Here is a 23,120-nt window from a genome sequence, read left to right as displayed (position 1 = left end):
CTCAAACTCTTGTGGCTTATAAATCCTCACACAACATTGGTAATTGTTTCCATGGGTTAAAATCGAAGGCACAGGTGCCTTTGACTCCTGCCAGGGTCTCGAGTCCTGCAGGGCAGTCAGGGGAATGTCCTGGGTTCTGACACCTCCTGATAGCATCCTTCATTGTTCTTGTGTTGAACACAAAACTCAGCTTTGTGGCATCTGCAAACATGGTGAGGGTGTTCTCGATCTCACTGCTCATCTCCTTGATAAAATATTCAAAATCGTCAGTCCAAGGCAGAGGCCTGGAGGCCTCATCACTGGCCTCTACCTGTACAGAGAGCCATTGACCATCACTCTCTGTCTGTTCCTCATCCATTCATTAGACCTCCTTTGAAACCCATCTGTCTGCAGTTTAGAGACAAGGGTGTCCTGTAGGACTATGTAAAAGCCCTGACAGAAGTTCAGGATGACACCAGTTGCCCTTTCCTTGGCAACCAAATCATTCGAGAAGGGAAGGTCCTTGTAGTCCTGCTGGAGCTTAAGTGGATAATGAAGTAGACATGCACTCTTTGGAATAAAAAGCTCCAGCAGTACCAGGATAGGTAATGTAGGAGAAGAAATACAAGCAGGCTGAAGGAGTTGACCATCCAGCCCCCACCACTGCTGGGGCTCCAGAGTGGAACAAGGACATGGACATGCTTAACCAAGAGCACTGCAGGGAGACCATGACATTGACAAGACTGGGGTACCATCAAAATGAAGCGAAGCTGAAAATTTGGGGAGTTTCTTGAGGTGGGAGACAAGAATGCAAATGGGACATGTTGTCAATATGGCATGACCTCACTGATGACTCCCCAGTTCTCCTTAGCGTTGGTTGCAGTTGCATCTTCTACATGTCATATAGATACCATCAAAAAAACCCACGCTGGTCTCTAATTCTCAAATTATGAACCGCCGTCAATGTCACATGGACACAAACAGAAGAAGAAGACATTACACTGCAGAACATCAGGAAGGAAAACACTCCCCCAACTCATGACTCACCAGGCTGAGCAAGGCAAGAGCTGCTGCCTCAAAAATGCCCCAAGGCCAAGGGAGAAGGCTGTCCCGCCCCCCCCGGATGAGCATAAAAGCCAGCCCAGAACCTCTCTCCCTCACACACTTCTCCTCAAGTCTTCTACTCCAGCTCCTGCCGACAACCAGGTGAGTCTCAAGCTTCTCACCCTCCTGCTCCTGCACACCTGGCCCCTCTCTTCCAGCACACTCAGCCCCAGCCTCTGCAGCTCTCATGCCTCCCCAATGCCCCACAACAGCCTCCACACTCCCTTCCCTCAAAACCCATCACCCCTGCCCTCTCTTCCAGGCACCCTCCACACCACAAAAATGGCCTGCAACAACATCTGCAGTCCCTGCGGACCCACCCCGCTGGCCAACAGCTGCAACGAGCCCTGTGCCCTGCAATGCCAGGATTCCCGCGTTGTCATCAACCCTTCCCCTGTGCTGGTCACCCTGCCAGGACCCATCATGACCTCCTTCCCCCAGAACACCGCCGTCGGATCCACCTCCTCGGCTGCTGTGGGCACTGAGCTCAGTGTGCAGGGACAGCCCATCTCTGGCGGATTTGGTGGCTTTGGCCTTGGCTACGGCCTGGGAGGCCTGGGCTGCTATGGCAGAAGGGGTGGCTACATCTGCTAAGGGCCCTCAGGTCCACCCCTGACACCAACCACCCACTCCCTGGAACACATCTCAAGGAATTGAGGATGGATCTCTGGGCCAAGGCTCTCAAAGGGGCTCAGCATTTTCACCTCCTGCTCTCCAGGCACCAAGCAAGGCAGTAGCTCAGGGCCCAGCCCAGGCTGCCTGCAAACATGGCCCATCTGCCTCCTCTTCTCCCTCTCTGTGCTCTGCATCACCCCTTTGGCTCTGTCCAGCTCCTCTGCTGCAAACCCCTTCTCCCAGGCCAATCACCGTTGGGTGCCTCTGCCTGGCTGCTCCCACTGTGGGCCAGGAAGGCCTTGGTGCTCTGGCCAAACCATCTGCAAGCAAGGGGCCTCGGCTGATGGTCGCCCTACTTGCACCTCAGAGCAGCTCCTTTCCACTGGCTGCTCCTGAGTCTTTTTTGTTCTACCTGAATAAAGTTTTTCTGCATCATAACCTCACAAGACTCCTTCTTTTTTCTTCTCCCCAGACACTTTGAGATTAAGCCAATGTTGTTGAGGCTATTGGGAATGTTGAAAAAGTGCTCCAAGACCTCTTGGAGGAATTATTTCCCCAATTCCACTCCCCACTGGTACACTTTGTTCTTCCAGTGCACCACAGCAACCTTTCAGTGGCTTGAACACACGCCTGGATCCCCCAATGCAGGTCTATCCATGACTCGGACACAAGGCCCTCCTGGCTGGTGGGCTCACTTTGGCTGGGCACCGGTTCCTGCAGACCCTCATCATCTCCCAAGGCCATTTACAGATCTGCTCGAGGAGGTCCATGTCTTCCCTTTTTTTGTGTCCTCAGAGTGGAACACACACGCCCAGTCTCATCAGAGTGCAGCAGAGGGGCAGAATGTGCTGCCCTCACTGTGGGGATAACCCCAGGGCATGGGGGATTTCTTTTCAGCATATTCATGTGGCCAGGACATTTCCAATTCCTCATCATTCTGGTTTTTTATAATTTTTTAGTTATTTTTATAGAATAATGGTTTTTATTTATTAATTAGTGTAGAGGTATAGGGTTATTATTTTTTAGTAATGTTTAGGGTTAGTCAAATAGTTTTGTGTTTAGTAAGTTGGTTTGATTTTTTTAGTGGTTGTTGTGATTTGTTGTATGGGGTTTTATATGTTTTTTAATTTATTTATTTTTATAAAGTGGTTAGCATTATTAGTAAAAAGAGTATATTATGGGCTTTTGGTTGGTAGTTGGTTATATGGTGCTAGGTTTTTAGTATCTGGTTTTTTTGGTTTTTTTTTTAATTAGTGAGAATAAAGTTTTTATTTTTTGGTTAATTTGTAATTATTTTTAGAATTTTAGAGTGATTTATTTATATGAGTGTGTAAGTGTGTAATTCTTTCTCCTCAGGGATGCTGATAATTAACTCATTGCCCTTCCAACACCCATTACTAAGATTGATCCAATGCAGGTGCAGGACCTTTCTCTTGGCCCTGCTGACCTTCACAAGCTTCACACCAGCCCATCTCCACAGCCTGTCCGGAACCCTGTGGATGCCATTCCTTCCCTCTGACCATAACCCACACCACTCACCTTGGTGTCATCCCCAGTCTTGCCAAGGGGGCACTCAAACCCACTCTCCATGTCCCTGATAAAGATGGAAGTTACAATGGTTCCATTATCAGTCCCTGTGGGTCACCACTAATCCCTGTTTTCCACGCTGGGACATGGATTGACCACAACGTTTGAGTGAGACCACCCCGCCCATTCCTTATCCAGCCAGATGTCCAACTATCAACTCCAGCCTCGAGACAACCATGTTGTCAGGCACAGGAACAAGTTTTGGACAAGTCCAGCTACAGGATACTGGTTCTCCCTCTCTTCATCGACCCATAGTGGAACCAATACCAATCCACTAAAGCTGTCACCAAGGTCAGATGGACACGGCCTCAAGAGCAGATCGTGGAATTTCAGAGCTGCTTGAAATAAAACATTCCCAATCTCGTGCCACACCAGGCTGTGCCAGGCAACAGCTTCTGCCTGGAAAATGTCTCAGTGTCACGGGCCAAGGCTGTTGCAACCTTCACCCATGGATCACCACCAAGGCCATACTCTTGATCTTATCCAGCAGAGTCTTGTCTTCCCTGATCCCAGTAATCCATAGATAAAGAGTTCTCCAATAGCACCAGAGGCGCAGAACCTGCTGCACCTAGATTGGAGAAATCCCAAACAAGCAGGATAAAGGATGGGTGATGAGGGGAGAGAGAGCCCAAGGAGGAGCACTTGGGGTGTTGGTGGATGAAGAATTGGATGTGCCCCAGCCATGTGCACTCACTGACCAGGATATCCTCCTGCTTCCTGGGTTCATCCCACAGGGTGTGCAGCACAAGAGAGTGGGGGAATCTCACCCTCTGCTCTCCTGTACTAAAATCAGAGTTCTGTGTTGAACTCTGAGCCCACAAAGACAAGGAAGACGTGGATGTGCTTCACAGGATCAGTAGAAGGGCATGGAAGATGATGAAGGACAGAAGCAACTGCTGTCCAGCAAAAGTGAACACACCACCCAGAGAGGCTTGGGCCAGAGGCAGGGATAGATCTGCCTTAGGGTATCCAGGTATGTGATTCAGTAACTGAAGGATTTGTGGGATGCACTGGAAGAGCAAATTGTGCCAGTTGGTAGCAGAATAGGGAAATAAATGCTAAAAGTGGTCTTGGAGCACTTTTTCAGCCAGCCCAGCGGATTCTGGAAGCCTGGCTGAGAGAATTAATTTGCGTGAGACTGGAAGGGTCTTGGCATCAGAAAGAAGAAGTCAACTTAAAATGCAATGCAGGAAAACTTTATTGAGGTAGAAGACTGAGAGGCAATAAGCAGCAAATGGAAGGGAGCCAGGCTGAAGTGCAAGTAGGGCGACCATCAGCTGAGGTCCTTTGCTAAGAGGAGGCTTTGCCAGATCAACAGTGCCTTCCTGCCCCACAGAGGGAGCATGGTGTGCCAAGGGCCCTTAGCAGATGTAGCCACCCCTTCTGCCATAGCAGCCCAGGCCTCCCAGGCCGTAGCCAAATCCACGGCCATAGCCAAGGCCATAGCCAAAGCCACCAAATCCGCCAGAGATGGGCTGTCCCTGCACACTGAGCTCAGTGCCCACGGCAGCCGAGGAGGTGGATCCGACGGCGGTGTTCTGGGGGAAGGAGGTCATGATGGGTCCTGGCAGGGTGACCAGCACAGGGGAAGGGTTGATGATAACGCGGGAATCCTGGCATTGCAGGGCACAGGGCTCGTTGCAGCTGTTGGCCAGCGGGGTGGGTCCGCAGGGACGGCAGAGGCTGTTGCAGGCCATGGGTGTGGTGTGGAGGGTGCCTGGAAGAGACAGGGGGTGAGGCAGGGCAGGGGTTTGGGAGTGCATGAGGGGCAGTGATGCAAGAGGGTGAGGGAGTGTGGAGGCTGTTGTGGGGCTGTGGGGAGACGTGACGGCTGCTGAGGTTGGGGCTGGGCGTGCTGGTAAAGAGGGGGCAAGGGGACAGGACCAGGAGGGTCATGGGCTTGAGACTCACCTGGCTGTCAGCAGGAGCAGGAGGAGAAGGCGTCAGAAGAAGTGTGTGAGGGAGAGAGGCTCTGGGCCTTTTATGATGATCCTGGAGGGGCAGGACAACCTTGTTCCATGGCCTTGGGGCATTTTGAGGCAGCAGCTCTTGCTTGGCCCAGTCTGGTGAGTCATGAGGGAGTGTTCTTCTTCATCCCTTTCTACAATTTCATGTCCTGTTCTTGAAGCTCTGTCCATATGACCTTGGCAGCAGCTTCTAATTTTGAGTTGGTTTTTGGGAGTATTTGACTGTTCCACGTGTGTCAGGGAGGGCTGAATAAACTTCCAGCACTGAGGAAAGGTGCAACATCATCAGTGAGGTCATTTTGTGGCAATTGTGTTATTTGGTTTGTGGGTGCCTTGTGAAGACTGGGACTCTGTTCTGTGCCACTGCATGTCCATCAGTCATTGTGTTGCACCCAGGAATGCTGAGGGAGCTGCTGATGTCCTGAGTAGGTCACTCTGCAATGACTTGGAAAGGTCACTGTGCCTGAGAGCCCTTCATGCTAGAGGAAAGAAAGCTCCTCCATTCTGTGTTTTCAGTGATATCAAGAAAGAGGATCTGGGAAAGAAGGCACAATTCAGGGCTGAACATGTTCCATTCTACTTGTATTTTGAAATTTACACAATTTACACAACAATATACTCTGTCATTTCAAGTGCATTTCTTGACCTCATTCAGGAATCCAATAAACAACAAACAGGGCCCGATCCTTTTTTTCCCAGGCTGCTCTGTGACATCAATTCCTTTTTTCCGCATTCAAGCCACATGTTTTCATAACTTATAATTAGCAAGTCTTAATGTGTTGTTCCTATGAACAAAACCCAATAATTACTAACGGACAGCCAGTAAGCTTCTCTTTCCTTTTGTGTCATTGAGCAGTTGTTCCTCTGCGGAATTGTGCAATTCCATGTTCTGATCCTGAGGCCATCTCCTTCTGACCTTGGTGGTAGGTTTAAGTTGCAAAAATTAGAGACCAAGGTCTTGTTGATTGTGAGTGTCACGACTCGTAGAAGATTCAACCACAGCTTAGGAGATTTGGGGTGTCACCACTGAGGTCATTCTATGGCATATTGACAATGTGTCCCATTTGCATTCTTGCCTCCTGCCTGAAAGAAATTCCAGCTCTCTCAGCTTCTCATCTTAAGGATCCTCCACTCCCACCAGTGTCATGGTCTCTTGGCCAACCATGTCCATTGCCTTGTTCTACTGAGTAGCCCCAACAGTGGTGTGGAACAGGATGTTCAACTCCTTTAACCTGCTTGTGTTTCTTTTCCTAATCCTGTCCAAGTAACTGCTGGAGCTTTTCACAGCCAAGGGTACATGGCCACCTCATGATTAATTTATGGAAGTTCACTCCAGAGCAACAACCATATCCCAGGCTGCAGAGAAGTAGGTTTGGACAGAAAGAATGGCTGGGGGTTAGGTGAAGACATGAAATAACACCCAAATTCCTGTAGGCTTTGTTTGCCTCTTCAACATTCAAAACAATCCAGCTCCAATCCTTTGACCTCTGTTTCTTCCAGTTGAAATATGCAGTCAAGGTCAAATGGACACAGACTCAAGGGAAGAACACAGAATGGCAGAAAATCAGGAAGGAAAACACTCCCCACCTCATGACTCACCAGGCTGGGGCAGGCAAGAGCTGCTGCCTCAAAAATGCCCCAAGGTCAGGGGACAAGGCTGTCCCGCCCCTCCAGGACCTGCATAAAAGCCGGCCCAGAGCCTCTCTCCCTCACACACTTCTCCTGAAGCCTTCTCCTCCTGCTCCTGCTGACAGCCAGGTGAGTCTCAAGCTTCTCACCCTCCTGCTCCTGCACCCCTGGCCCCTCTCTTCCATCATGCTCACCCCCAGTCTCTGCAGCCCTCACTCCTCCCCACAGCCCCACAACAGCCTCCACACTCCCTCACCCTGCTGACACTTCACCCCTTGTGCACACCCACACCCCTGCCCTGCCTCACGCTTTTTCTCTTCCAGGCACCCTCCACACCACACCCATGGCCTGCTACAACATCTGCAGTCCCTGCGGACCCACCCCGCTGGCCAACAGCTGCAACGAGCCCTGTGCCCTGCAATGCCAGGATTCCCGCGTCATCATCGACCCTTCCCCTGTGCTGGTCACCCTGCCAGGACCCATCATGACCTCCTTCCCCCAGAACACCGCCGTCGGATCCACCTCCTCGGCTGCCGTGGGCACTGAGCTCAGTGTGCAGGGACAGCCCATCTCTGGCGGATTTGGTGGCTTTGGCTACGGCCTTGGCTATGGCCGTGGATTTGGCTACGGCCTGGGAGGCCTGGGCTGCTATGGCAGAAGGGGGGGCTACAACTGCTGAGGGATCTCAGCACCACCCCTGACACCACCAGCTCTGGGCTCTGCAAAAACTCCTGCAAGCCAGTCTCCTTGGCTGATGGTCGCTGTACCTGCACCTTACACTAGAGCCCTTCCACTTTTTTCCTGCCCCTTAATTCCTATGCCTCAATAAAGTTTTCCTGTGTCTAAACCTGAGATGCCTCCTATTCTTTTTTAATTCAAATGGTCTGACATCCTCACTGAGTACATTCCACAGCTCAGCAGGACATTGGGGTACATGGATTAGACCAAAAATACCTTCTCTTACAAATATGTCAAAATAACCAATAACAGTCTTGCATGGGAAGCAGAGGAGGGAACACCTTCCACAATCTGCCACACACGTCTTAGATGATACACCAAAGCCTTGGACACATCAATGCTCTCCTGGGTACAGCTCTTGTAAAGCCTTTCCATGCCAGTGAACACTTGACAAACTCTTACCAGCAGGTCTCTTGAACCCTTGCAGCAAACTGAGGAACTACATCAACCACTCTGGCAGGAAATCTGGAGCGCGAGTGCTTGAACTCCCCTGCTCCAGCAGAGCCAGCAAGAGCAGGATTTGCAGCACCATGGACAGTTCATCATTCGACCTCTCATGACAGACACTCCAACACCTCTTCCACTCTGTGGCCACCCTCACAATCAAAGATTCCTGTATTCTTTGCCCAGGGAATTCCATTTGTTTTCACTTATGCCCTTGCTGTGAGCAAGCCCTGCACGTGAGCACTGCTGTGAACAGCCGGGCTCCTTCACTTCATTGCTGCCATCAGGGATTTGCACACACTGACAACACCCTCCATTCATCCTTGTCCACTGTGAGTCCCAGCTGTCTCAGACTATCCTCTAGGAATGATTCTCCAACCCTTTTGGGGTCTTGCTGTCCTGAACTGGTCTGGATTCACTAAATCTACTTCATTTTCACACTGGGGAGCCCAGGACTGCCCACAACACCTCATGTGGGACCTCACCAGTGCTGAGCACACAGATCACTTCTCTCTGCTTGGTCATACACTTTTCCCAGTCTTTACCTGGACACTTGGGTTCCCTTTTCCCACACAGGAACACCTGCTGTTCCATTTCTTTGCAACCACAACCACAAAACAAAGGCTTTTTCATAGAAGAAAACAATTGTTCCGACTGATACTCAGGCATTCCTTCTCACCTGCGTTGACTCCTCCCAACAAACAGCCCTTTGCAGAACCCCATTCTGCCCTGGCAGAACTCCATCACATGTCCAGTACCTTTCAGGTTTTCTGTGTTGGCCCAATGGATCCAACTCCTGGCCTACAGCACTGGGGGCTTGCTGCCATCTGGACTTTGGGACCCTGACCACAAGCCTGTGGGTCCAGCCCTTCAGACCTTTCTCAGATGTCCACGCTGGGCACTGACACAACCCGGACTTGCCTGGGTTGTTTTTGAGGATCATGCAATGCTTGCCTCCAACAATCCTGGGCAGCCTCCAAATCCTCCTTCTGACAACCACAAGCGGCCTCATGTTTTGGCAGACAGCCCACGTAAAAATCCAAAAGGCCCCAGATATCGAAAGCTTAAAAATAAGAGGAGCACCAAGACACTCACAGAGCACAGTCAACAGGAAAGGTCAGGTTTAGTGTCAGGCTTAGCCAGATGGGATCAATGTGGGGAGGGATGAAATGTGAGGGAAGGGGCAGCACCTCCAGCACAGCTGCACGTTCCAAAGCAGCCTGGCAGGGTTGGGAGGGAATGGGGCCCCTCTTCAAAACACATCCACAAACCACAGCACACGAATGTCACACAGTGACCTCGCTGATGACACCCCAGCGCTCCAATGCTTTGGTTGTGTACTCTGCCCTCCCTGACATGAACCTTCCATGCACATCCTCCCAAATCCCCACTCACACTTAAAAGCATCTTCCAAGGTGAGAAGGAAAAGGAGTCAAGAGCAGGACATGGAATCATAGAATTCCATAAAGAAATACCTACATCATGACAGAAAAGGAAAAATGAGTTTGCTGAGCATCAGTTAGTAATTATTGGGTTTTGCTCACAGGAACAAAATACAAAGACTTACAAGTTATACATCAGGCCTTGAATGTGGAACAGGTGAAGTCATGTCACAGAACAAGCTGGGGGAAAAAGTGATCAAGCCAGGTTTACTGATTGGGGTTTTTTTATTTCTGAATGAGGGCAAGACATAGACTTTAATTGGCTGAGTACATTGTCATGTAAAGTTAAGAATTCCAAATGGAGCTGAAAAATGGAACAAGTTCAGCCTGAACAGCCTCTCCTTTTCCAGATGCTGTCACTTTACCCCATTGAAGGCACAAGGGGATGGGCTCCCTTTCATCCATCAGAAACTGCTCCTAGGTATGAGGATCTTTCCAAACTCTTGCAGAGTGACATTCTGAGGACATCAGCAGCTCCCTCAGCATTCCTGGGTGCAAAACAATGACTGATAGACACCCAGTGGCAAAGAGTAGGGGCCCAGTCATCAGAAAGAACCCACAAACCACAGCACATCAGAGCCACAAAATTACCATTCCTGATGACATTGCAGTTCTCTGTGGTTCTGGTCATTTATTTATTCCTCCCTAACACACATGAAACAATCACATCCTCCCAAATACCAACTCTCCCTTTAAGCAGCCACCAAGGTCAGATGGACACAGCCCCAAGGGAAGGACACAGAAATGCAGAACAGCAGAAAGGAAAACACTCCCCACCTCAGGACTCACCAGGCAAGAACTGTGGCCTGCAAAATGCCCCAAGGCCACGGGACAAGGCTGGCCCACCCACCCAAGATCAGCATAAAAGCCGACCCAGAGCCTCTCTCTCTCACACACTTCTCCTCAAGCCTTCTGCTCCTGCTCCTGCCGACAACCAGGTGAGTCTCAAGCCCTGACCAGCCTCAGCAGCCCTCACACCTTCCCAGAGCCCCACAACAGCCTCCACACTCCACCACCCCCTGCACCCCCACATCCCTGCTCTGCCTCACCCCCCTCTCTTCCAGGCACCCTCCACACCACACCCATGGCCTGCTACGACCGCTGCAGTCCCTGTGGACCCACCCCGCTGGCCAACAGCTGCAACGAGCCCTGTGCCCTGCAATGCCAGGATTCCCGCGTCATCATCGACCCTTCCCCTGTGCTGGTCACCCTGCCAGGACCCATCATGACCTCCTTCCCCCAGAACACCGCCGTCGGATCCACCTCCTCGGCTGCTCTGGGCACTGAGCTCAATGTGCAGGGACAGCCCATCTCTGGGGGATTTGGTGGCTTTGGTGGCTTTGGGTACGGCCTTGGCTATGGCCGTGGATTTGGCTACGGCCTGGGAGGCCTGGGCTGCTATGGCAGAAGGGGCGGCTACATCTGCTAAGGACTGGTTCACCACCTTGGTGCTCTGCCAACAGCTCCTGCAAGCAAAGCAACTTGGCTGATGTTCACCCTACTTGCAACTTGCACCAGATGCCTTACATAATTTTCCCCTCTTTCTTTAGTCTTTTACCTCAATAAAGTTTCTTGCATCAAAGCCTGAGAAGTCTCCTCTTCTTTTTGATTTCAAATTGTCTCACATCCTCACCCAGCACATTGTGAGGCCTTAACAGGCTGTTGGCATAGGGGGAAAAGGGCTGGAACAACTTTCTTAGCACATACCTTCCCACCAGTAATCAGAAGAATTGCAGAGGAAGCAGGGTTGAAGCATGACCTTCCAGAATGTGTCACAAGCCCATCACCTGCTACACCTAAGGCTTTGACACACCAATGCTCTCCTGCTCATGGCTCTTAAAAAGCTACTACATGCCAGTAGACACTTAACAAACTCTCTTCCTCAGCTGGATCCTCCAACCTTCCCAGTAAACAGTCACAAAATCATACATTTTGGGAGGAACACTGGAGAGCAAGTGCTTCTTTCCCTTTTGCTCAAGTCAGACCAACAAGAGCAGGAATTCCAGGACCATGGGCAGTTCCAGTTCTGGATATCCCATCACAGACTCCCAACACCTTTTCCATTCTGCGACCACCCTCACACCAAAACATGCTTCTCTTCCTTGCCCATGGAATTACATCTTTTTCACTTGTGTAGATGCCCTGTTATCCTTCACATGTGCACTGCTGAGGACAGCTGTGATCCCTCATCTTCATTCCCTGCCATCAGGGATTTGCACTCACTGATGACAATCTTCTCTCCATCCTTGTCTCTGGGAGTCACAGATCCCTCATTCTCATCTGTGAACAATCTCCCAGCCCCTTTAGAATCTTGTTGGCCACAAACTAGTTTTGTTTCTAACTCCATGATTATTTTCCACTGGGGAGCCCAGAACTGCCCAAACCACACCACATGGGACCCAGTTAGTGCTCTAAAGAGAGGATAGGCCACCTCTCCCAGCCTCATGGCAAGAATTGTCTGAAATCTATCTTGGACACTGATGATGCCTTTTGAACTAAAGTTTCATTGAGATCTTGTGGTCTCTTTGTTCTCCACCAGCCCCACAGGGTCCTCCTCAGCAAAGCAGCATTCCAGATTCTCAGGCCACAGCATGACCCAGGGCCAAGTCCAGATGCAGAACTTCTCATTGTCCGCTCTTGAAATGCAGGAGATTCCTTTTACCCTCAGTCTCCAGGACTCTCTGACTGGTGGCACAACCAAGTGGTGCCTCATACACTCCATCACCTCCCAGCTTGCTGAGGTGGCAACTCTCCAACTGCCCACATGGAACGGAAAACTCCAGGTGCTCACACCTGGCACATATGCAAAGCCCAGACCAGCCTGACTGACCTGGGTTAATTTGGGGCCCCTCTTCACAATGCACCCACAAAAACAAAACCATGAGTTCTACAGGCTGACTTCACTGATGACACACACATCTACAAATATTGCAATCTTCTTCAGTCCCCTTTGACACGTACCATCAACACCAGCCTTTGGTCTCAAATACTGACACTTTAAAGGAGGAATGACCGTGATGGAAGGGGCAGTTCCTCATGCAGAGTACAGCTGCAAATCCCACACCAGCCAGAAAGGGCTGGGAGGGAATGGAACCCCTCTTCACAACACACCCACAAATTAAACCACACAAGTGCCACAAAATGACCTCACGGATGACACCCATTGTTTTCCAAGGCCTTTTTTTTCATGTTCTGGTTCCTCTGACACACATTTTCCATGCCAATGCTCCCAAATACCAACTCTCACTTTAAGAAGCTGCTAAGATCAGATGGGCATGGTCTCCATAAAGGACATGACACAGCAGAGTTGTGGGGAGGAAAACACTCCTCACATCGTGACTTGCCAGGCTGGGCCTGGCAGAACCTTCTACCTCCAAAATGCCCCAAGGCCATGGGACAAGGCTGTCCCACCCTTCCAGGACCAGCATAAAAGCCGGCCCAGAGCCTCTCTCTCTCACACACTTCTCCTCAAGCCTTCTCCTCCAGCTCCTGCTGACAACCAGGTGAGCCTCAAGCCCCTGAACCCCCCTCCTGCTCCTGCACCCTTGGCCCCTCTCTTCCAACGTGCTTGGTCCCAGCCTCCCCACAGCCCCACAACAGCCTCCACACTTCTTCACCCCTCAGATCCCCACACTCCTGCCCTGCCTCATCCCTCTCTCTTCCAGGCACCCTCCACACCACACCCATGGCCTGCTACGACCGCTGCAGTCCCTGCGGACCCACCCCGCTGGCCAACAGCTGCAACGAGCCCTGTGCCCTGCAATGCCAGGATTCCCGCGTCATCATCGACCCTTCCCCTGTGCTGGTCACCCTGCCAGGACCCATCATGACCTCCTTCCCCCAGAACACCGCCGTCGGATCCACCTCCTCGGCTGCTCTGGGCACTGAGCTCAATGCCCAGGGACAGCCCATCTCTGGGGGATTTGGTGGCTTTGGCTACGGCTTTGGCTATGGCTGTGGATTTGGCTATGGGCTGGGCTGCTATGGCAGAAGGGGTGGCTACACCTGCTAAAGGCACCGCCTTAGGGTTCTGGCATCAGCTCCTGCAGCAAAGCACCTCGGCTGATGATCTTTCTACTTGCAGTTCACACTGGATCACTTCCGCTTCTTTCTCCTACCTTTTAATTCTTTTTAATTAATAAATAAAGTTTTCCTGCATCAGAGCCTGACATGTCTCCTCATCTTTGCAAATTCCAGTGGTGTCACATCCTCACCTCACACAGTGTCAGACAGGGCATTGGGGTCAACGGAAAAGGGGCACAACACATTTCTTAGTATGTATGTCACCACCATTAACAACCGAGACTGGCCCAGGAAGCAAAGGATTGGGAGGACTCTCCAGAACATGGCATAAGCCCATCACCTACTACACCAAAATCTTTTGTCACATTGATGGTCTCCTGAGCACAGCTCTGACAGAGTGTCTCCATGCCAGCACACACTTGACAAACTCTCTTCCCAGCAGAACTCGAACCCTCACAGCAGAGTCACAAAATCATCCACTTGGCCAGGAACTCTGGGATGCAAGTGCTTTGTTCCCCTCTGCTCAAGAAAGACTAACAAGTGTGGGCTTTCCAGAACCATGGACAGTTCAAGTTTGGCTCTCCTAGGACAGAGACCCCCCCATGTCTTCCACTCTCTGTCCACCATCACATTGAAAAATTGTTCCCTTCTTTGCCCATTGAATTACATCTGTTTTCACCTGTGTCTTTGCCCTCTTTTCCTGCATGGTTGCACCACTGTGGATAAATGGACTCCCTTGACTTCATTCCCTACCATCTGGGATTTTCATACATTGATGACACCCCGCTGTCCATCCCTGTCTCCTGGAAGTCCCAGCTCTCCCAGCCACTCTTCTATGACAGATTCTCCAGCCCTTTCAGTATGTTGGTTGTCCTGAGTTTTTGTGAATTCAATTTCCCTAATAGGAAACTAAACTTCCACTAGGGAAACTAAAGTTCATTCCCTCTTCTCCACAGCTTGGTGAAAGGGAGACAAGACGGGTGTTAAAAAATTTCCATTCCGACAATTTCAGAGAGCAATAAGGTCAATATTCTTCCTTTGAAAATTGAACATCCCCGTTCTTTTCAGCTTCTCCTCACCTGTCTTGTTCTCCTTATCCTTCAGCTGCTTTCCTTTCCATGTGACAGTCAGAACCTGGCACTGTGACCCCATAGTGTGATCTTGCTGGGCCCAGCTGAGACAACTGCTATGGATCAACCAGCACTGGACTTTGGGGAGTTTGGGTGACCTTCATAAATCTCAGAAATTGATTTCCCATCTCCATCGAGAAAGGCCTGGCATATAGACTGGGCAGGAGAGAGGGAGCCAAGGCAGGCAGGAATGCACTAGAAGGAGCAGCCCCTCAGCCCCAGAACACCTGCAAAGCCCAGACCAGCCTGACATGGCTGGCAGGGAATGGAGCCCCTCTTCACCACACACACAAAAACCACAGCACACCAGTATCCCAGGGTGACATCAGTGATGCCACCCCACCTCTCCCAAGCTTTGGGAATGTCTTCACCCCACCCTGACATGCATCATCAACACCAGTTTTTAACCTCTAATAATCACAGTTAAAAGCTGCCGCCAAGGTCAGATGGACACAGACTCAAGAGAAGGACATGGAATAACAGAATTCCAAAAACAAACACCTGCACCATGACAGGGAAAGAAAGATGATGTTGCTGACCAGAGCTAGTAATTATTGGGTTTTGCTCACGGGAACACAATGTTAAGCCTTAAAGGATACAAATTATGAAACTATATGACCTTAATGTGGAATAAGACAACTGATGTCACAGACCTGCCTGGGCACCCATTTCTTGTTTTTTTAATAGGTTTCTTAATGAGGTCGAGGAATACAATTTAAATGACAGAGTACGTTATCACATACAGTTGAGGATTCCAAAAGGGCAATAACACTGGAACAAGTTCGGCCCGCACAGCCTCTCCTTTTCCAGATGTTCTCCCTTCATTGCATTCAAGGCAGAATGTCACAAGGTCTCTTTAATCCTTCAGGCACTCCCAGGCACTGTGACATTTCCAAGCTATAACACAGTGAACGCTCCAGGACATCAGCAGCTTCCTCAACATTCCTCGGTGCAACACAATGACTGATGGACTTTCAGTGGCACAGAACAGAGTCCCAGTCTTCATAAGGCACCGACAAAGCACAGCACACAAATGCCACAAAATGACCGCACTGATGACATTGTAGTTCTGCAGTGTTATGGTTGTTTATTCTGTCCTCCTTTACAAATATTTAATAAATAAATACTCCCAAATACCAACCCCAGATTGAAAGCTGCTGCCAAGGTCAGATGGACACTGACTCAAGAGCAGGACATGGAATTGCAGAGCTGTGGGAAGAAAAACACTCTGCACCTCATGACTCAGCAGGCTGGGTCAGCGAAGAGCTCTGCCTCAAAATGCCCCAAGGCCATGGGACAAGGATGTCCCACCCCTCCAGAACCAGCATAAAAGCTGGCCCAGAGCCTCTCTCCCTCACACACTTCTCCTCAAGCCTTCTCCTCCTGCTCCTGCCAACAACCAGGTGAGCTTCAAGCCCTGACCCTCCTGCTCCTGCACCTCTCACCCCTCTCATCCATTACACTCAGCCTCAACAGCCCTCACACCTACCCACAGCCCCACAACAGCCTCCACACTCCCTCACTCTCCTGCATCACTGCCCCTCGCACCCCCACACCCCTGCCCAGCCTTACCCCCCTCTCTCTTCCAGGCACCCTCCACACCACACCCATGGCCTGCTACAACCGCTGCAGTCCCTGCGGACCCACCCCGCTGGCCAACAGCTGCAACGAGCCCTGTGCCCTGCAATGCCAGGATTCCCGCGTCATCATCAACCCTTCCCCTGTGCTGGTCACCCTGCCAGGACCCATCATGACCTCCTTCCCCCAGAACACCGCCGTCGGATCCACCTCCTCGGCTGCTCTGGGCACTGAGCTCAATGCCCAGGGACAGCCCATCTCTGGCGGATTTGGCTTTGGCCTTGGCTACGGCCTGGGAGGCCTGGGCTGCTCTGGCAGAAGGGGCGGCTACATCTGCTAAGGGCCCTCAGCACCACCCCTGACACCACCAGCTCTGGGCTCTGCCCACAGCTCCTGCAAGCAAAGCACCTCTGCTGCTGGTCTTCCTACTTCTACCTCAGGCTGTTCTTTCAAATACTTCGATCTATTTTTTTTTTTTTTTAACTTAGTAAAGATTTCCTGCATCAAAGCCTGACATGTCTCCTCATCTTTCTGAATTCCAGTGGTGTCACCTCCTTACACAACACAGTGCCAGGAATAAGCAGAATATTGGACTGAATGGAAAAAGGTCTCAAACCTTTCTTAGAAAATACATCACCACCAGTAACAATCATGACTGATATGGGAACCGGGGATTGAGGGGAGGCACAAACCCATCACCTACTACAACAAAAGCTTTGATGCTACGAATCTCTCTTGCTCATGGCTCTCTTCAAGTCTCTCTGGGCCAGTACACACTTGACAAACTCTCTTCCCAGCAGGACTCCCTAACCCTCCTCTAAAACATAGGAACAACATCATCCAATTAGGCAGGGATTTCAGAGCAATTGCTTCATTCTCTTCTGCTTGATCATAGTCAGCAAGACCCAGATTTCCAGGACCTTGGACAGTTCAGCGTTGGCTCTCCCAGAACAGCTACTCGACCACCTCTTGTACTCTGAGACAAACCTCATATTGAAAAAGGCTTTTCTGCCTTTCCCAGGGAATTCCATCTGTTTTCACCTGTGCCTTGCCCTCTTGTCCTGCATGTGCGCACTGCTGAGAGCAGCCAGGCTCCTTTGACTTCATCCTCTGCAATCAGGAATTTGTGCACACTGATGACACCAGCCTTGTCCTCTGGGAGTCCCACCTCTCACAGCCTCTCCTCTGGGAAAGATCCTCCAGGCCCTTTAGAATCTTTTTGGCCCTGGTGTCAATTCACTAAATCTACTTCATTTACATGTGGGAAGCCCAAAACTGCTCAGAACACCTCACATAGGATCTCACCAATGCTCAGGAGACACCAAGAGTCACCTCCCCCTGCTTCATCACAACACTTCTCCCAATCCTGACCTGAGGACTTGGAGTCCCTTTTCCCACAATGATACAGGGACCAGGGACACTTCCTACTCCATTTCTTTACCCAGAAAAAACAAGGGCAATTTCTCAGAAGAAAATTCTTCTTACCTTTGATATTCATACATTCCTTCCTACCCAGGATGATTCCTACCAACAAACAGCTCTTGGCAAATGCCCTTGCTGAGCTTCAGCACCAGATTTTCAGGGTTACCCCAATGGATCCAACTCCTGGACTACAGCACTGGGGGCTTGCTGCCATCTGGACTTTGGGATACTGACCACAAGCCTCCAGGTCCAGCCCTTCTCAGGCCATCCTCCTGGGCCCTGACACAACCTGGACTTGCCTGGTTGTCAAAGATCATGAAGTCAGCAACAACCCTGGCTGACTTCCCAAACCTCTTTCTGACAACCACAAGTGGTCTGAGCCCTTTGCACCCAGCCCAAGTTGGGAACTAAATCACCCTGGATAGCAAAAGCTTAAAAGCAAGAGGATCACCAAGATATCCACAGAGTAGAGTGAACAGGAAGAGTCAGGTCTAGTGTCAGGCTTAGCCAGGTGGGATCAAAGTGGGGAGCAACGGAAATTTGAGGGAAGGGGCAACACCTTCAGCACATCTGCAAATCCCAGAGCAGTGAGACAGGGCTGGGAGGGAATGGGGCTCCTCATCACAGCACACCCACAAACCACAGCACAAGAGTGTCACGGTGTCATTTCACTGATGACACCACACCTCTTCTAAATTTCAGCTGTTTATTGAGCCCAGCCTAACACCCATCTTCCATGCAAACCGTCTCAAATAGCAACTTGAGCTTAAAAGCTGCTGTCAAGATTAGATGGACAAGGCCTCAAGAGAATGACATGGAATCACAGAATTTAATGCAGAAATGCCCATACCATGACAAAGAAGGAAAGAGGAGCATGCTGACCATCAGGCAGTAATTATTGGGTTTTGGTCACAGGAACCCAACTCAATTAAGACTTAAGGGATGTAACACAATATTAAGACTTAAGGGATGTAAAATATGAAACCTTAAAGCTTGAATGAAGAATAACAGAACTGGAGTCACAAAACAGCCATGATAAAAAAAGGATCAGACACTGTTGACATGTAATTTTCTAAAATCAAAAGGGACCTTAAAAATGAAGCAAATCCATCCTGACCAGGACCTGGTTTTCCAGTTAGGCTCTCTTGATCTCATTCAAGACACAAAGGCATGAGTCCAGTCTTCACAAGGCACTTGCAAACCACAGCACACAAGTGACACAAAATTACCTCACTGATGACATCACACCTCTCCTGGGCTCTGGTTGTTTATTCAGCTCTCCCTGACACACACGGAACAATCACATCCTCCCAAACTCCAACTCTCACTCTAAAGCTGCCGCCAAGGTCAGATGGACACTGACTCAAGGGAAGAACACAGAATTGCAGAACTACAGAAAGGAAAACACTCCCCACCTCATGACTCAGCAGTCTGGGCCAGGCAAGGGCTGCTGCCTCAAAAATGCCCCAAGGCCATGGGACAAGGCTGTCCCGCCCCACCAGAAACAGCATAAAAGCCAGCCCAGAGCCTCTCTCCCTCACACACTTCTCCTCAAGCCTTCTCCTCCTGCTCCGGCTGACAACCAGGTGAGCTACAAGCCCTGATCCTCCTGCTCCTGCATCCCTGGCCCCTCTTTTCCAGCATGCTCAGATCCAGCCTCAGCAGGCCTCATGCCTCTCAACAGCCCCACAACAGCCTCCACTCTCCATAACCCTCCTGCATCGCTGCCCCTCAGACCCCCACACCTCTGCCCTGCCTTACCCCCCTCTCTCGTCCAGGAACTCTCCACACCACAGCCATGGCCTGCTACAACCGCTGCAGTCCCTGCGGACCCACCCCGCTGGCCAACAGCTGCAACGAGCCCTGTGCCCTGCAATGCCAGGATTCCCGCGTCATCATCAACCCTTCCCCTGTGCTGGTCACCATGCCAGGACCCATCATGACCTCCTTCCCCCAGAACACCGCCGTCGGATCCACCTCCTCGGCTGCTCTGGGCACTGAGCTCAATGCCCAGGGACAGCCCATCTCTGGCGGATTTGGCTTTGGCCTTGGCTATGGCCTGGGAGGCCTGGGCTGCTATGGCAGAAGGGGCGGCTACATCTGCTAAGGGCCCTCAGCACCACCCCTGACACCACCAGCTCTGGCCTCTGCCCACAGCTCCTGCAAGCAAAGCACCTTGGCTGATGGTTGCCCTGCTTGCAGATCACACCACCTCCTTTCTCACTTCTTTCTCCTGCCTTTTAATTCTTTTGCTTCAATAAAGTTGTCCTGGAATATACCTTCACACGTCTCCTCCTTTGTTTTGCCATGGCTCTTGCAACTTCCCCTAGCTCGAAGTCAAGGGTCAACAGCCCATCGGTGTGTGTGGAAAAGGGGCCACAAGACCTCTCCTGGGATGTCTGTCAACAGCAGAACCATCCCCTGGGCTTCCAGAATGCAGCACAGGCCCTTCCTTTTCCTAAAGCCTTGGACACACTGATGCTCTTGTGCCCATATCCCCAGCACAACCTCCCGATGGCAGCACACGTTTGTCCAACTCTTCCCCACCAGGACTCTGTGAATATCCCAGCACTGGAATCCAGGAGTGCACAAGGAACGCGGGGAAATCCATTAGTTCAAGCCAACCTGGTCCCCAGACAAAACAACCACCCTTCCCTCAGCAGCTGCTCACAGAAATGGTTCTGTAGATTCTTCACCAACATCCTTATTCTTTTTTGGACATCCTCAAGCACCTCAATGTCTTTCTTGCTGTGAGGGGTCTAAAACTGAACTCAGATTCAGGGTGTGGCCTCACCAGTACCCAATGCAGTGGGACAGTCACTGTAGTGGTCCTGCTGGCCCCACTACAGGTAATACAAGCCAGGATGCCACTGGTTTTTGTGGCCACCTGGGAACACATTGGATCATGTTCAGCTACTGTCAACCAGCACCCCCAGATCCTTTTCCCACAGGCACCTTCCTAGTCACTCCTTCCCAAACCTGGGGATTTAAGTCTTTACCAAATTCCAAGTAAAAATCACCCACAGCCTTTTCCTCACTTACTAAGGAGGTCACATTGACACCTCAGGTGATGAGATAGGTCAAGCAGGACCTGATTTTCCTAAAGACAGGTTGGTTGGGCCGGATCACCTGCTGGTCCTGCAGGGGCCATTCAATACTCTCAAAATTATCTGCTCCAGCAGCTTCTGCAGGACTGGACTCAGATCGACAGGCCTGGAGTTGCCCAGACCCTTTCTCTGACCCCTCTTCTAGGGAAGAGTCCCATTTTCAAGGCTACATCAACTGGGACCTCCCCAGTTAGCCAGGACTGCTGGCAAAAGATAGCAAGTGGTTTGGGAGCACTTTCACCAGCTCCCTCAGAGCCCTTAGGTGGATCAATTCAAGTCTGTCACTGACTATCCTCACTGGATTAGGAGGGATTGAACTTTGCTCCCTGGTAAGGAACTTCCTCCCTCAATAGGATGCTGTGCCCATCCCAGGAAGCAGAATCACAGCAAAGGCAATCATTGGTTCTCAAGGAACCTCTTGGAGGTGACCAAAGACTCATTGTAGAATGGTTTTGCTTGGGAAGGACCTTGAAGATTCTCTTGTCCAAACCCCTGCAGTGGACAAAGACACCTTCCACTATCCCAGGTTGCTTGGAGCCCTGACCAACCTGGCCTTGATCATTACCAGGGTTAGGGCAGTCACAGCTTCTCTGGGCGACCTGTGCCAGGTCCTCATCACTCACACACAGAAGAATTTCATCACAATATCCCATCTAACTCTACCCTCTGGCAGTGGAAAGGCATTTCCCCCTGTCCCAGCACTCTCTGTTTGTGTAGGAGATCATGGAGTTAAACCCAACCTGCTCAAGGAAGGACAGCTCAACAAGGCTGCCCATGACTTTTTGTCAACTTGAGGTTTAGTAACTTGAGGCCATTTCCACTTGTCCCATCACTTGCTAAAAGGGAGGAAAGAGCAACAATGGTCTTACAAAAGAATTCCTTTCAGACAGCTGAGGAAAGGGAGATGATTTCTCCTTTGGCTGCCTTGTCTGCATCTAAAAATCTGCAGTTCCTAAAACTACTCAAAATCTTGTTTTCCAGATCCTTCAGCAGCATTTCCTAGGGTGTGTCACACCACAGGAGAACCATTGTAACACTAGGGGGGCAAAGCTGGGGCAGAACCAAGGAGAAAGGCAAGTCTGAAAGACAGGTCTGGTGACCAGGTGGTGATGTGAGGAAGAATGACCATGATGGAAAGATCAGCGCCTCACTCATGGCACAGCTGTAAAGAACAGATCATCCTGATAGGGCCCCTTTGCACAACACACACACAAACTGAACCACATGAGAGCAATAGGGTGGGGACTCCGATGACACCTCTAACTTATTGCCTTCTATTCTTAATTCTTGGACACACATCTCAAATGCAAATGCTCCCAAAATAAAAACTGTCACTTTAAAGCTGCTGCCAAGGTCAGATGAACACAGACTCAAGAATAGGACATGACACCGCAGAGGTGGGGGAAAGAAAACACTCCCCAGCTCATGACTCACCAGGCAGGGCCAGCCAAGAGCTGCTGCCTGCAAAATGCCTCAAGGCCATGGGACAAGGCTGTCCCGCCCCTTCAGAACCAGCATAAAAGCCGGCCCAGAGCCTCTCTCCCTCACACACTTCTCCTCAAGCCTTCTGCTCTGGTGACGACAACCCAACCAGGTGAGCCTCAAGCCCCTGACCCTCCCTCTTTCCCTGTGGCCCTGCTCTTTCACTAAGCTTAGCCCCAGCCTCAGCAGCCCTCATGCCTCCCCACAGCCCCACAACGGCCTCCACACTCTCTTGCCTCCCTTGCCCTGCTGACAAACCACACCTTGCATTCCCCCACCCCTGCCCTGACTCACCCCCTTCTCTTCCAGGCACCCTCCACACCACACCCATGGCCTGCTACAACCGCTGCAGTCCCTGCGGACCCACCCCGCTGGCCAACAGCTGCAACGAGCCCTGTGCCCTGCAATGCCAGGATTCCCGAGTTGTTATCCAGCCTTCCCCTGTGCTGGTCACCATGCCAGGACCCATCATGACCTCCTTCCCCCAGAGCACCGCCGTCGGATCCACCTCCTCGGCTGCCGTGGGCACTGAGCTCAATGCCCAGGGACAGCCCATCTCTGGGGGATTTGGCTTTGGCCTTGGCTACGGCCTGGGAGGCCTGGGCTGCTATGGCAGAAGGGGCGGCTACATCTGCTAAGGGCCCTCAGCACCACCCCTGACACCACCAGCTCTGGCCTCTGCCAACAGCTCCTGCAAGCAAAGCACCTCGGCTGGTGTTTGCCCCACCTGCTCTGCCAACCCACTCCCTTCAATCTCTTTCTCCTTTCTCTTTGATTTTATTCCCTCAATAAAGTTCTGTTGCATCAAAAGCTGAGATGCCTTCTCTTGTGTTTGAATCCCAGTGGTCTCACTTCCTTACTCAGCACAGTGCC

General features: G+C 51.0%; 6 protein-coding genes and 2 pseudogenes across 6 annotated transcripts; 7 read left to right on the top strand and 1 right to left on the bottom strand.

Moving 5' to 3' along the window:
- Positions 1-1,365: 1,365 nt before the first annotated feature.
- On the top strand, positions 1,366-1,677 carry LOC136557748 (feather beta keratin-like). Its single transcript, XM_066551917.1, has one exon. It carries the CDS (start codon positions 1,366-1,368, stop codon positions 1,675-1,677), a length of 312 nt encoding a protein of 103 aa, XP_066408014.1.
- Positions 1,678-4,646: 2,969 nt separating this feature from the next.
- On the bottom strand, positions 4,647-5,318 carry LOC136555964 (feather beta keratin-like; annotated as a pseudogene).
- A 1,639-nt stretch (positions 5,319-6,957) lies between these two features.
- On the top strand, positions 6,958-7,560 carry LOC136555954 (feather beta keratin-like). The gene is made up of 2 exons (XM_066549003.1): positions 6,958-6,997; positions 7,193-7,560. Exon 2 carries the CDS (start codon positions 7,225-7,227, stop codon positions 7,558-7,560), a length of 336 nt encoding a protein of 111 aa, XP_066405100.1. The 5' UTR covers positions 6,958-6,997; positions 7,193-7,224.
- Positions 7,561-10,318: 2,758 nt separating this feature from the next.
- On the top strand, positions 10,319-10,934 carry LOC136555945 (feather beta keratin-like). Its single transcript, XM_066548991.1, has 2 exons — positions 10,319-10,439; positions 10,567-10,934. Exons 1-2 carry the CDS (start codon positions 10,319-10,321, stop codon positions 10,932-10,934), a joined length of 489 nt encoding a protein of 162 aa, XP_066405088.1.
- Positions 10,935-12,883: 1,949 nt separating this feature from the next.
- LOC136555935 (feather beta keratin-like) lies at positions 12,884-13,517 on the top strand. Its single transcript, XM_066548980.1, has 2 exons — positions 12,884-13,004; positions 13,168-13,517. The coding sequence occupies exons 1-2, from the start codon at positions 12,884-12,886 to the stop codon at positions 13,515-13,517; spliced, it is 471 nt and encodes a 156-aa protein (XP_066405077.1).
- A 2,750-nt stretch (positions 13,518-16,267) lies between these two features.
- On the top strand, positions 16,268-16,576 carry LOC136555926 (feather beta keratin-like). The gene has a single exon (XM_066548969.1). The coding sequence runs from the start codon at positions 16,268-16,270 to the stop codon at positions 16,574-16,576; it is 309 nt and encodes a 102-aa protein (XP_066405066.1).
- A 2,880-nt stretch (positions 16,577-19,456) lies between these two features.
- On the top strand, positions 19,457-19,765 carry LOC136555918 (feather beta keratin-like). Its single transcript, XM_066548956.1, has one exon. The coding sequence runs from the start codon at positions 19,457-19,459 to the stop codon at positions 19,763-19,765; it is 309 nt and encodes a 102-aa protein (XP_066405053.1).
- Positions 19,766-22,233: 2,468 nt separating this feature from the next.
- LOC136555908 (feather beta keratin-like) lies at positions 22,234-22,885 on the top strand (annotated as a pseudogene).
- The last annotated feature ends 235 nt before the right edge of the window (positions 22,886-23,120 follow it).

This window comes from Molothrus aeneus, chromosome 1, assembly GCF_037042795.1.
Source record: "Molothrus aeneus isolate 106 chromosome 1, BPBGC_Maene_1.0, whole genome shotgun sequence".
Classification (NCBI taxonomy): Eukaryota; Metazoa; Chordata; class Aves; order Passeriformes; family Icteridae; genus Molothrus; species Molothrus aeneus.
This window is presented reverse-complemented; position numbering and strand designations above follow the sequence as displayed.